Genomic DNA, 13,101 nt, shown 5'->3' with positions numbered 1-13,101 from the left:
CTGATGATCTTTACAACAGCAGCCCAGGCATCATCTGTGCCAGGTGCTCTACAAGTCCCAGGCCAGAACACAGCTGGTACCCAGGTGAGCTCAACTGAAACCAAAGCCCTCAGTGCCAGACCCACAAGCAGTCAGCAACATAGGAGCTGCCCCAAGCCCAGCAGGAAACTCCAGAGCCCTCCTTCCTCCTGAGCACTCCTTGGGGCTCGTTTCTGGGGATGCTGAGTACCCCTGACTCTTTAGGAAGCCTGGCTGCTCACAAACACCTGGGTCCTGCTGCTCTCTCCTGCCAGGCAGGCAGGAGCAGACCCCACTTCCCAGGCAGGCCCTGGCTCAGAGCTGCAGGGCACAAGCAGGGTGGGGAGGAATGCTGGACCAAAGCCACCAAGGACTTCCCAGGGCATGTCTGGAGTTGTGTGGAGCCAGGACTCCAAGGCAGCCTGATCCCAAAAGAGCAGCTCACCCCCAGAGCTGTGGCAAAGCCCCTGGTGAAGCAGCAGCACCATCAGGCACCAGCTGTTGTTTCCCAGCACAGCCCCAGCCAGGAGCAGGCTGCCCAGCACGGCCTGGGGCTGCTGCATTCTCAACAGGGCTGCAGCTCAGCGGGAAGATCCCCAGGGCTCTTGCTCACACAGCCACCCACCTCCCTGACCAGAGGCTGCCTTTTCTGCTCTTTCTTGCTCTGCTTCCACTTCCTCAGCTCCTCTGCCTCCTTCCAGTGCTGCAGCTCCTGCTGCTGCTCCTCAAGCTCTTCAGCCAGCCGCTGCAGCGCCCTGCAGCAAGGCAAAAGGAAAACAGCTCTGAGAGTCCCCACCAGAGCCCTGGGCTCCTGCACTTCAGCCACTGACCCTGAGCCCATGCAGAGCCCTTACAACCTCTCCAGGGATCTCCCTCAAGCTGGGGAGGCTGGGAACATTCCAAGGGAGGAAAGGGGGGAGGGGGTCTGCAAGGCCAGCCCCAGTGAGGCTTTGCTGTTGGAAGGGCTAAATCCTGCTGCTGCTCCAGTAAGGTCCCCCCAGGCACCGGCCAAAGGCTGCTCCACCATCACTCCACACTGATGCCTGAAGCTCTCTCTTGATTTCCCCGAGTAAAGCAGCTGACCAAGCACTTACACCTAGTTCTCCCTGCACCAGTGCTCAGAATCAGAGACTCACAGAATCCCTTTGGATGGGAGAAATCTTTCAGATCATCAAGTCCAACCAGGAGCCCAGCACTGCCAGCTGCCCACTAACCCATGCTCCTCAGCACCACCCCCACAGGGGTTTGGCAGTCTCTCCAGGGGACTCCACTACTGGCCTGAGCAGCCTGGCCAGGCCTTGATAACCCTTTTGTGGTGAAGAAACTCTTCCTCATGTCCAACCTAAACCTCCCCAGTGTAGCTTGAGGCCATTTCCTCTTGTCCTATCGCTTGGTCCTTGGGAGAAGAGACCAAACCCTGCCCCTGGCTCCAACCTCTTTTCAGGGAGCTGTAGAGAGCCAGCAGGTCTCCCCTCAGCCTCCTCTTCTCCAGGCTAAGCAATGCCAGCTCCCTAAGCTGCTCCTCACCAGCCCTGTTCTCCAGAGCCTTCCCCACCTTCATTGCCCTTCTCTGGACACACTCCAGCCCTTCAGTGTCCTTCCAAAACTGAATCTAGGCTTGGAGCTATGGCCTCCCCAGTGCCCAGGACAGGGGGACAATCCCTTCCCTGCTCCTGCTGACCACACTATTGCTGATCCCACCCAAGATGCTCACTGATGCCAACTCTGCTCAGCTTGTCCAGCCCTTCTCCATGGGCATGGCCTGCTCCTTATGGAGGACAGCCACAGCAGTCAGAAAACAAAGGCTGCAGCAGCTCCCCTCCTGCAAAACAGGCTCTGAACAAACAGGATTCCTGCTGGAAGCCAGCTGGGACTGTGGGAAACCTGTGCTGTCTGTCCTGGGAGATGTGCCTCACACAGACCCACACCACAGCCCCTCTGCTGAGGTGAGGAAGGGCTGAAGGGGATGGGAATTAACATCATGAAATTAGAGACCCTCAGAAGCATAAGGGCAAGGCCAGCACAGAGCCCAGCTGCCTGCAGCAGGCTCTGAGCCCGAGGCCTCAGCACTAGCAGCAGGAGGAGATGTTCTCAGCTCCCTGCAGGAAGGTCTCTCCTCTGCTGGCAGCCAGGCAGGGGGAAGGCAGCATCCCTGTGCCGCTCGGCAGGGACACTTTTGGCCTCTTCTCTGGAACCTCCCCAAGCCCAACCAAGGTCCCCAGAGCAGGGACACCTTGCAGGGACACTGTGCTGGGCAGCTCCCCACAGAAGGCTTACAGACCTCTGCCTCCTCTCCCTCTGGAGCTGTCGGATCCTGCTCTCCAGCTGAGCTTTCTGCTCTTCCGTGAGGGCATCAAACTCCTCCTCCCCCAGCTCCCAGAGCTCTGCTTCCTCCCTCCTGGCCGCTTCTTCCCGCTGCCGGCCTGCAGCAGGCACCAGAGGAGAGACAGAGCAGAGCTGTGCTGGGGGAGCTGCGAGGAGCCACAGCTCTGGCCCAGCCCTGCCAGGAGCCAGCAGGGAGCTCACAGCCCTGCTCCCAGCTCCAAAGAACCCCCAAACCAGCACCAGTCTGGCACAGAGGCATGGTGCATAGCCGGCTGCTGCTCAGACATTGAGCCCCAGCAGCTTGCACCTGGGCCCAAGCTTCAGTGCTGGAGACTGAGAGAAGTCTCCCAGCCTCAGCTCTGCTGTGTTCTAAGCAACAGTGAGCTGCACCAAGGCAGGAAGTCGAAGGCTTCCTGAAACTACCTCTCACCAGCTCTGCTGGTGAACCAGACACATGGGGACAGGGCTGAGGGCTCTGGAGAGAAGCCTTGGGAGGCAGGGAGATGAGGATTCTCACCTTCCTGCTCCTCTGCAGCTGCCTGCCTGGCTTGCCAAGAGGCAAAATCCTGCAGCAGGTTGACAAAATAGATGCGAGGTTGGTTTCCAACAGCTTTGAGCAGGCAGAGGAGAGCAGACACTGTGCTGCCTGCAAAGAGGCTCTGCAGGCCATCAAACACCACTCCCTGGGAGCAGTCCCTCAGCTGTGAAGAAAGGCCAAGAGAAAATCAGCTGTGCCATGCTGCAGCTCTGGGCCACTCAGTGACAAAGGTCACCAAGCAGCTGTGCCAAGCTCTGAGCTGTCCCCACGGCCCTGCCAGCTGCTGGCATCTGCAGCTTCCCCCAAGGAGCCCAGGACCCCTCCAACAGCAGGACTCCTCCTGCTCTCCCAGTTGTGCCTCTCCAGCAGGAAGGTGTCCTTTGCCCCCTGGCCACGCACCTGCAGCCTTTCAGAGAGGATGGCCACCAGCAGCTCTTCGGGCAGCACGCAGCTCACCGGGCCCAGCTCTGCCACCGTGCTGCCGCTGGGGCTCAGCCAGGGCTGCGCAGGAGGGGCAGAGATGAGAGGAGAGCCGGAGGAGCCCTGCAGTGTTGAACAGCACCACACTGAACATCACCACAACATAAACCCCCTTGGCACCCCCTGGGCAATCCCAGCTGCTGGCCTTGGAGCTGAGCTCTCTCCCTAGCAAGGGACTGAAAGGAAAGCGCAGGCCAGCGGCTCCGGGGGACAACCCTGCAGAGCACAGCCCTGGAGCAGCAGCCCCCAGCGCTGGCACCAGCACACAGCACAGGAAGGACAAGCAGCTGACCAGGCCTCCTGGACTAGCCTGATCTTCAGCTGCCCAGGGCAGGGGGGGTGTCCCCATCCCCGAGGGACTGCAAAGCCAGAAAGATGTGGTGCTGAGGGACACGGTGTAGTGGTGACCTGGCAGTGCTGGGTCAGCAGCTGGATTTGATAATCTTGGAGTCCTATCCCGACCAAAACAGCTCAAAGGTCACAGAAAGTTCCCTGGCATCAGCCAGGGCAGGCCATGCCTCACCTGGGAGCCTGAGGACTCCGTCGGAAGCTGTCTCTCAGCAGAAGCCTGCCCCTTGCCGGCCGCAGCTCTGGGCTGGCCTCGGGAGCTGAGCGGCTGCTGCCTGCCGTTGTCCACAGAGCTCTGGGGCCTGGCCTTGGTGCTGCGCCGCCGCCAGAGGGCAGCAGCTGCCCTCACACCTGCGGAGGGCCCAGAAGGCTCAGGGGGCTGCTGGGAGGAGCACACCAGCACCTTCCACCCCAGTGGGCACCCTGGCAGGGACACTGCACTCGCTGTTCTCCAGAAGCAGCTCCTTCCCTGCTCTCCTCTTCCTGTGGCAGGACAGACCAACCTGGCACTGCAGTTACAAGCCAGAGAGGTTTGGATGCCTTGCCCCACCTCCACTGTCCATCTCCACGGGAGACAACCCTGCCAGGGACCCAGACCCTTCTTCCTTCCACCAGCTTTCAACCCAGGCAGGTTCAAAGCTGAGCAATGCCAAGGTAGCCCAAGCAGAGCCAAGCTGTGGCCTCAGCCAGCAGAGCCTGGGCTACCCACTGCCCCATAAAGGCTCCGCCAAGAGCTTGGACTCAGGTGGAAAACAACTCAGTGTGCAGGAGCTGCAGGAGCTGACAGCACCCCCAGGGAAACCGCGGGAGAAAAGAGCTCAGCTACAGCATGGCTCTCATCTCAGACTCCTCTGGGAGCTCCTGCCCTTCCTCTTGGCCTTGTGAAGCCACAAAGTCAGTCACCTCATGCCTAAGGAGCCACTTCAGAGGGCTGTGCCTGCTGAAAGCAGGCAGAAGTTCTGCCTGATGGCCATGAGGGACAGGGTGGAGATTGCACGCAGGCAAGGGAAAAGCTCTGAGAAAGATGCTGGGGGCTTCCCCACCCCTAGCAAAGGAAGCTGTGCAGAGAAGGGCAGGGCAGGGCAGGCAGAGTGCCCTTGCATGAGCCCTTCGGCTGGCGTCTGAGTCCCCAGGACTGCTCTCTGCAAGGGCTCTGCCCTGCTCTGTGCTGCACCCCTGCTCCTCAAGAGCCCCCGGGGCTGTGCCACTGCTCTGGAGCCAGCAGAAGCAGGAAGCCCCGGGGGCTGCAGCAGCGCTGCTCCGGGCCCAGCCTGTCTCCTTACGGCCATCCTGTGCCTGCTGGAGGCTCTGCTGGCTGCCGGCGGCGCTGCACAGCTCCCGGGCTCGCCGCCCTGCCGCGCTGCTCCCGGCCGCCACGGCCTCGCTCACCACAGCGTCCAGGGACAGGCAGGCGGCGCCGTAGTGCTTGGCCAGGGCGGCCGCTGCCGACGTCTTGCCTGCAGAGAGAGGGAGGCTGCTTGGGGACCCCTGCGGCCGCAGGGCTTGCCGGGGACAGGCTCTGCGAGCTCCCCAAACAGAGGAGGACTTCATCCCTCCCTTAGGGAGCCACTTCAAGCCTGGGCCTGGGGCGCTGCTCTGAGCCCTGTGCCACCACCACTCAGACCATCCCCTGGCCTGTGCCGCTTGGCGTTGCCTCAGGCAGCAGCTGGGCACAGTTTAGGGCTCGGGCCGGGCTCGGCACTGCTCCACAGGCAACAGGGACACCAGGCACCGTGCTGCCATGCAGCAAGGGGCACATGGTCACCCTCCTGGGGGGAACCAGAGCCCAGCTGCATGGACACCAGATGAGCCACACCACTGGCACCAGCTGCTGAGGGCCTGGGACCACCCCAGCAGAGCTGTGCCTCCCCCTGCATCGCTTCAACTGCTCAACCCAGCACCGTGCTCCACCAGGACATGCCTCTCCTGCTTCTCCCCTCCTCACAGCCAAGAGCTCCAGCTCAGGTACCTGCCAGGGGTGCCCCATGGATGATGAGCACGATCCCTTTGCGCTGTGGGGCTCCTTCAGCGACGCTGAGGTACCGGGCGAGGGCCCTACGGACTGGGCTGGCCTCCAGTTCTTCTGTGGCCTCCTTGGTGCTGGTGGAGCTTGGCTGATGCTCAGCTGTGCAGAAATGGGTAGAGGAGTCAGCCTCCAGCCTACCTGTGATCCTCACCATCCCCTCCAGCCCCTCAGATCCTGGCAGAGGAGACTCTGCTCAAACCAATGTCACATCCATGGACTTCCTTTCAGCTTGTGCAGATCAGGCTCTGCCCTTGATGCTGCTGAACATGCCCATAAGTAAATGGGGTGGCAGCAAGAGGAAAGCAGAGCATGCAGCAACACCTAAAAGGACTGAGAGAAATCTCCTTCCATCAACTGTCTACATGGTCCTCATGGGAGCTTGGTCCCAGGTCCTGCTGAGTAAGGAGGGCACAGGCAGAAAGGGGCATCTGACAGAGCCCCAAGGGAGAGGCTCCACCTGGGTGCTTTAGAAATGTCACTGCAGTAGATGTGGCTTGGCTCTGAATTCACCAGAACAGCCCTTAGGAGGTCACCCAGAGCACCTCAGCTTGCAGTGCCAGGGAGGAGAGCAAAGGCGCTGAGCTGCCCAGGACAGCTTCACCATCAGCCTGACCCCAGCAGCTCCCGGGGCAAAGATGTTCCTTTGGGGAAGCTGAGGAAAACTCCCAGACCTCTGCCTTGGCCCTGGCCCTCCTGCAAGGGGACATTTTGAGTTCTTCCCCAGACAGGGCAGACAGAAGCTTGCTTTGCTTGCTCTCATGGCTGTCACAAGTGTCACCCTGGACCTGCTCCACCAAGCTAGGGAGTGAGGAGAGCTCAGGGGAAGGGGGCTGGGCTCCCTGCTGAGCCTCCACTCGAGACAACCAACGTCAAACCTTCAGCCTTGTCCTGGGCTGTTGGGTCTTGAGGACTGGACCTGGCCTGCTCATCCTGCAGCCTCTTCTGGCCCTGACAGCCCTCTAGCAGCTCTGGAGGCAGCTGCTCCCCTGGGGCACGTGGAGGCAGCAGCAAGGTCCTGCGGCAGTCGTAGTCTTGCAGCTGCCGCAGGATCTGTGCATGGGAAAGAGAAACCACTCGTGGGAGGCACTGCTGGAGCTCCAGCACAGGAGCTCCAGCACAGGAGCAGCTCCCCAGCCAAGCCATCTTCTCCCTCGGGCCTCCCTCCCAACACCAGGGACTAGCCAAGCCCCTCCACAGCCTGCCAGCAGAGGAGCTAACCCTGCAACACCACCAGGCTTTGCCCTGGCTTCTGTCTCCAGCTCCCTGGCACGAGGCTGGGAATGCTGCAGTGCCCTGAAGCTCCAGGAACGTGGCCTTGGGGACCAGACTTTGTCTCTTACCTGCTCCTCAGCAAGGTACTGCTGGTCAAACTCCAAGGAGTAAAACTCGATGGGGAACTCACAAGGGTTCTTCACCACCACTGTGCCCTGTGCCCCGGGGCTGGATGGCAGCACTGGCCCCAGCTCCAGCACTTCAGGCTGGAACTCCAGGCGTGGCTCCAGGCCACTGCCCGAGACCAGCAGCTGGAGGTGCTGGCTGCTCTGGCAAATGTTGATCTTCAGCTGGCTCAGGTAGGGCTTCTGAAAAGAGAAAAGTGCAGAAGCTCCTCCATGAAGTGCCAGGTGGCAGGGCCTCAAATTCACCCCATGCCCCAAGGCCAGGGATGGTAGCAGCACCTCTGAGGGGAATGGAGAACTGAAAAGAGGACAAGGAGGGATGGTTTGGAACTGAAAAAGGGAGATGCAGACCCCAAGGAAAGGAGATGTTTTGGAAGCTGAATGCTGAGCCTCTGGCCCAGGCTGCCCAAAGAGGTGGGAGATGCCCATCCCTGGAGCCCTCCCTGGGACAGTGCAGTGCTTAGCAGAAAGATCCACAGGGTTATCCTGCCCAGTGCCCTGGCACTGCTGTGTTGGGCAAAGAGCAGCCGAAGAAGAGGGGCAGAGGAGGCAGACAGGAGGGAGGGGAGTGTCCTCTGCTCAGTGTTTGGCTCTCCAAGCCCCCTCTGCAGAGGCTCCAGCAGGGGAAGCTGAGCTTGCAGAAAGCTGCATGTCGAGGAAGAGCTCAGTTCCTGCTCCCTGCCTGGGCTCTCCTTCCCACACTGCCCTGCCAGACCTCCTGGGGCTGACATCCACCCAGCTCACCTCTTCCACGGGGGAAAATCTAACTTGCAGGTTGCACCACTGCCCAGGGTCCAGGACTCCAGCTGAGGGAAGCACCTCAAAGACAGAGGCCTTGGCCTTCAGCTCCTGCAGCAGCTTCTGACGCCTGCTGGCTGGCAAAGCTTTGTCCACCTGAGCACAAAACCAGGGGGGTGAGGTCTCCTTGCTCTGGCAGGACACAGCTGGCTGCCTGCAGTGCTGGCACTCGTGGGGTAGGAGCACACATCCAAACCAGATGTGGCCAGCACTGGCCTAGAACTGGTGGCAAAATGTGGAGGCAGGAGAGGCAGCTGGGGAGGGTGCTCCTCAGAAGAGGAGCAAGGGGTGAAGATGGCAGAAAGTGAAGCACCAGCTGGTGAACAGGCCCAGGGGCTGCAGCTTTGCTCTGCACCCTCCAAAGCCTCCTCAGCCCAGCTGGAGCCCAAGCGTTCGAGCAGCCAGAGGAGCAGAGAGGACAAGAGAGGAGAAAGAAAGGCAGCCAAGAGGCTCCAAGTCACACCCTGTCTGTGCTTTACCTTCTGAGCAGGCTCCTCCCTGCTGAGGAACCACTGACAGGGCAGTGGGAGCTGATTGTAGAGCCGGATGGTCTCTTCCTGGCACTGCCCACACTGGACAGCAGAGAACTCCAGCCTGGCCCTGGAGAGGCTGAGGGAGGGCACAGCCACCTTGGCACGGAGGAGGACACGACATGTGGGTCCTCCTGCAACCTAGTGAGGGACAGAGCATCCAGGTGAGATCCCAGCCTGCCAGCTGCCCCAAAAGGCAGTGTGGGCACAGGGAGGGGGGGAAGCAGAGGGCACCTTGATGGGCAGCAGTGCCTCCACCTCGCCCTGCGGCAGGGTGGCACTTTGGGGCTCCAAGCACACAGTGAAGGTTCTGCTCTGGGAGCAGGGCAGCTGCTTCACGAGCCCCAGGTCCACGCTGAAGCCTTCAACAGATGGAAAGGAAGCAGCTGAGGCACAGGGGACATGAGATGGCTCACAAGCACCTTAAGTGTCCTGGCTAGCAGCTCTGGGAAGGATCTTTTGCACCTCCAGAAAAGCTGCTGCTCCTTCTCCCTTGGCAAAAGCTTTGCACAGCCAGAGCCCAGGGGCCACAGGGGAAAGGCAAACATTGCAGCTGAGGAGCTCCAGCAAGTGCAGGGAAGGACACTCAGAGCTCTTCAAAGAACTCCCATGCCATGGTGCTCCCTACAAGCAGCTGGGAGGAGACCTCTGAGCACCCTTTCTGCACAGCAAGGCAGCGATTGGTGGTGCTGCAGCCTTGCCTCAGGGCTGATGCCAGAAGCTGTTGGGATACCCCCAGGGGAGGCTGAACACAAGCCCCAGGACCTCGTGAGCCTCACACCAAGCAGCTCAGCACCACCAAGGCTCCAGCTCCTTGCAACACAAGGCCAGAGAGTGCACAGAGAAGCTCAGCTGCTGCTGCTGGCAGCCAAGTGCAGAAGGTGCTGAGAGGTGCCCAAGGTGCTCACCCACCCAGCCCCTGCAGGGCAGACTTAGGGCAGCCACAGGCAGGCCAGGCCCCTGGGCACTGCTGGCCAGGAGAGCTCAGGCTCTAAAGCAGCAGGTCCCAAGGAGGACAAAGCTTTACAAACAAGTGCTCCAAGAGAACTCCCCATGGCCAGGGGCTCAGGCTGAGCTGTCCCAGGCAGGCCACAGGAAGGGTCCCCAGCACTGCCTACCTGTGCCACGCAGGAGCTGCCCACAGACTTGGAAGGACACAGGGAAGTGCCCCGGGTTGGTGACCTTCACGCTGCGCCTGTGGATGCCACCCAGAGCCACGCAGCCAAAGTCCAGGATGTGCTCAGGCAGCTCAGCTCTGCAGGGAGGAGGGAGGGCACTCCTGAACCCACAGCCTGGCCACGTTGCCACAGGATGGGAGATGCAAATCCACTGGGAAAACTCAGCTCAAGCTGCTGACACCCAACACCTGAGCAGCCGGGGACAAGACTCTGGCCGGTGCCAGGGGAGGCAGGGCCCAGGTTCTAGCAGCTCCCAGGGGCACCTTCAAACACAGCTGGTTCCCAAGGGACACTGCCCACACCTCCTGTGCCACTGCAGAGAAGCCCCCTGCAGCTCCACTGCTCTCAGTGCAACTGCTGAGCCTGGCCTGCAGCCCAAGCCTGGAACTGCTTCAGGGCCTTGTCAGATTTGAGCCCCAGGAAACCTTCACCCAGCTCTGTCCCCAGAGCCCCAGGGACCACAGCCACCAACACCTGCAAGACCCATGGGCAGGTCCTGTCCAGAGCCATCCCACTGTTCTGCAGAGCATCTTCTGCCTGGGCTGGAGCCTGCTGCAGCTGCTCCTCAGCATGAAGCAGCAGAAGGAAGGACCAAGCAACCTAGGAGAGCCCTGCAGTCCCCCCAGCAGCCAAGCCCCCAGCTGAGACTTTGCCAAGCTGCTCTGGGGCCAAGTGTGGTCTGGTGGGAAAAAAAGGAGGCCAGTTCTGAGCTGCTTCTTTCAGAGCTGCTCAGCAGGAATGCTGTCTGTGCTGTCTGGAAGGGCCTGATGCTCTGCACTGGCTCCATGAAGAGAGCCCAGCATCTGTGGGCAGCTGAGCACCCCCAAAGCTCAGGGAAGTGAGGACACTCAGCTGCTCCCAGGCAGCACGGCACAGCTCTCAGGAGCAAAGCCTTTGTGCTGCCCACAGCTGTGCCCAGCTCTGCAGAGCCCAGCAGCTCTCAGCAGCAGGGCTGCACTGCTGGCTGTCACCCCCAGAGCACCTGCAGGTGGCTGTGGAGGTCTCTACTCACTTGAGAAGCCTGCGGCGAGCCTGCAGCCTAAAGGCAGCTTCCTCTGGGGCACTGCAGGCCACAGCTTCCTGCTGCTCCAGGATGTGCTCCTTGAGCAGGATGTCCTCCAGCTGCATCTGCAGCCCAGTGTCCAGCTGAGGCAGGGAAAGACAGGGGCTGCTTAGCCAAGGTCCTTCCCAGGGCATGGGCTTGGCTCTGGAAGAGGATCCCATCCTGCTCTTCTCGAGGGGGTGATGGAGTCCTCTTGTCTCACTGCTCAGTGCCTGGGACACCTCCAGCTCTCTTGGGCAGCACCTTCTCTCCAGAGCTACCAGCTCCAGCACCCTCCCCTGCCCAGACACTGCCTTCAAAGCTATGCCAGACACAGATGGACAAGCCAGGAACTTCTCAGAGCTCCAGGGATTTGCCTGCCCACAGGGAGTGCCGAAGCAAGCTGGACAAAAGCCCTCTGGAGCAGGAGACCAGGAGAGAGCTGCTGCCTCTTGCAGATGAGAGCTGAGCACAGTCCCAGGGCCAGCCCAGGCTGCTGCTCTCAAGCTCTGCAAACCTGGCAGGGCTTGGCCTGGGAGGAACAAACAGCCCAGGGATGGGGCCCCATCAATTCACCCCCATGAGCATGGCCTGCAGGATCTCAGCCAGCTGCCAGGAAGCTCCTCCAGCTCCAGCAGGGACAACCTCCAGGGCTGGACAGCCCCTGGGGCAGCACTCAGCTGATGAGAGTCATGGCTGAGTGTGGGCAGGGAGGTCCCACCTGCTAGCAGGGCCCCAAGAAGCCTGTTGTGGGGCACAAGGGGATGCAGTGACACAAGGGGGAGAGGCTGGCTCCTGCCACACAGGGCAGCAGCTGTTCTCACCGTGGCAGCCAAGTCATCTGGGGTTGGTTCTGTGGCTGCAGCCTCCCCCAGGACAACTTCTCCATCTCTCTCACTGTCCTTGGCCATCTTTTCTTTCACCTTCCTGAAGGCCTTCTCATATTTCTCATTTCCTGAAGGCAGAAACCCCCCAGAGTGCAGTGTGGGCATCTGAGCTGGGCAGCCCCCTCCCCACACCACCTCTCCCAGAAACACTCTTCCAGCAGCTCTGGGCAGTGGGAGCTGCTCCTCCTGCCTGCATGCTGAGCTTCAGCCCTGCCCAGCTTCCTCCCCCAGAGGAGCAGCTCAGCCCCAGCCAGCTGGTGCAAACCCAGCTCTGCAGGGTGGCTCCTGGGACAGAGCCCACAGGGACTTGCAGAGCCTGGGGAAGCCACCAGTGCTGCTCTGACAGCCTTGGGGGTAGGCCCTGGGGGAAAGCCCAGGGGAGCATCCTGAGGAGCAGCCAGGCAGTGCTCACCTTGGATGTTCCTGGGCAGGTGCAGGCAGAGCCTGGGAAAGCTTCCCTCTCCTTTCAGGCAGACTTCTTGCGGCTCCAGGTGACCCACTTGGAGCTGGAAAGCCTTGCAGAAGGCCCCAGGCGCTTCTGGCAGGTAAGAGACTTTCAGCACCTGCTGCTGGCCGGCTCCAAGGCTACCCTGCAGGGAGGGAATGCACCAAAGAGGCTTTGATGGAGGGGGTGATGCTCAGCCAGGTTCTCCTCTAGAAGACAGCAGATAGCACCTTCTAGCTGTCTGGTTTCCAAGAGCTTGTCTCCTGCCCCAGGCTGCCAGGTCCCCTCCAGAGTGCCAGCGTGGGGAGAGCTGGAAAGGACCTCTGGAGGTCATCACTCCAACTGCCCTGCTAAAGCAGGGCACCCCCAGCAGCTTGCCCAAGAGCAGCATGGCCAGGGGGAGCTGGAATCCCTCCAGAGCAGGAGGAGGCCTTCCCTCAGCACAGCCTGGCCTTTGCTCAGCACCAGCACAGCTCTGCTGCTCCCAGGCTTTGCCTTCAGCCAGCAGGAGCCAGGCCTGACCAAGCAAAGCTCCAGCAGCAGTGCTGGGCAAGGCAAGGGAAGTGCCCCTGCCCTCTGCAGGGCCAGCAGCTCCTCTCACAGCACCTCAGTGGTGGCCACTAGGCTCCTCAGCTCAAAAGGGACAGGGACCTACTGGAAAGAGTCCAAGGGAGACTACACAGATGCTGAGGGCCTGCAGCATCTTTGTGAGGCTCAGAGGCTGAGACTCCTGGGGCTGTTGAGCCTGGAGAAGAGCAGCCCCAGAGAGGGCCTCTGCTCAAAGCTCAGCAAGAGCTAAAGGGCTTGTGGGGGACAAGAGGATGGGGCTGGACTCTTGTCAGTGGTGCCCACTGACAGGACAAGAGGCAAGGGGCATCAGCTGGAACCCAGGGAGTTCCATCTGGCCAGGAGGAGAAAATTCTCTGCTGTGAGGGTGCTGGAGGCCTGGAGCAGGCTGCCCAGAGAAGTTGTGGAGTCTCCTATGGAGAGATTCCAACCCCCCCTGGGCACGCTGCTGGGGGTGCCCTGCTGGAAGGAGGAGGTTGGGCTGGATGACCCCCAGAGGCCCCTTGCAAACCACCCCCCCTC

The 13,101-nt window shown here is 61.0% G+C and overlaps 1 protein-coding gene across 1 annotated transcript in view; it reads right to left on the bottom strand.

Annotated features, from left to right (window-relative positions):
• The window catches only part of LOC137456115 (hydrocephalus-inducing protein homolog), a 65,920-nt gene that overhangs the window by 18,457 nt on the left and 34,362 nt on the right, over positions 1–13,101 (bottom strand). The window contains exons 24-38 of the mRNA XM_068167421.1: positions 11,980–12,157; positions 11,505–11,635; positions 10,651–10,784; positions 9,579–9,715; positions 8,695–8,822; positions 8,410–8,601; positions 7,877–8,026; positions 7,076–7,315; positions 6,611–6,785; positions 5,802–5,834; positions 3,885–4,060; positions 3,281–3,424; positions 2,861–3,044; positions 2,300–2,441; positions 644–773 (exon numbers count right to left, since the gene is read on the bottom strand). Coding sequence (XP_068023522.1) covers positions 644–773; positions 2,300–2,441; positions 2,861–3,044; positions 3,281–3,424; positions 3,885–4,060; positions 5,802–5,834; positions 6,611–6,785; positions 7,076–7,315; positions 7,877–8,026; positions 8,410–8,601; positions 8,695–8,822; positions 9,579–9,715; positions 10,651–10,784; positions 11,505–11,635; positions 11,980–12,157 — 2,274 coding nt within the window. The remainder of the gene's footprint in view (positions 1–643; positions 774–2,299; positions 2,442–2,860; positions 3,045–3,280; positions 3,425–3,884; positions 4,061–5,801; positions 5,835–6,610; positions 6,786–7,075; positions 7,316–7,876; positions 8,027–8,409; positions 8,602–8,694; positions 8,823–9,578; positions 9,716–10,650; positions 10,785–11,504; positions 11,636–11,979; positions 12,158–13,101) is intronic.

This window comes from Melanerpes formicivorus, unplaced genomic scaffold (genome assembly GCF_026170545.1).
Source record: "Melanerpes formicivorus ecotype bairdi unplaced genomic scaffold, bMelFor1.0.p_v2 SCAF_116, whole genome shotgun sequence".
Lineage (NCBI taxonomy): Eukaryota > Metazoa > Chordata > Aves > Piciformes > Picidae > Melanerpes > Melanerpes formicivorus.
The sequence above is the reverse complement of the archived record's forward strand: the minus strand, read 5'-3'. Positions and strand labels throughout refer to the sequence as shown.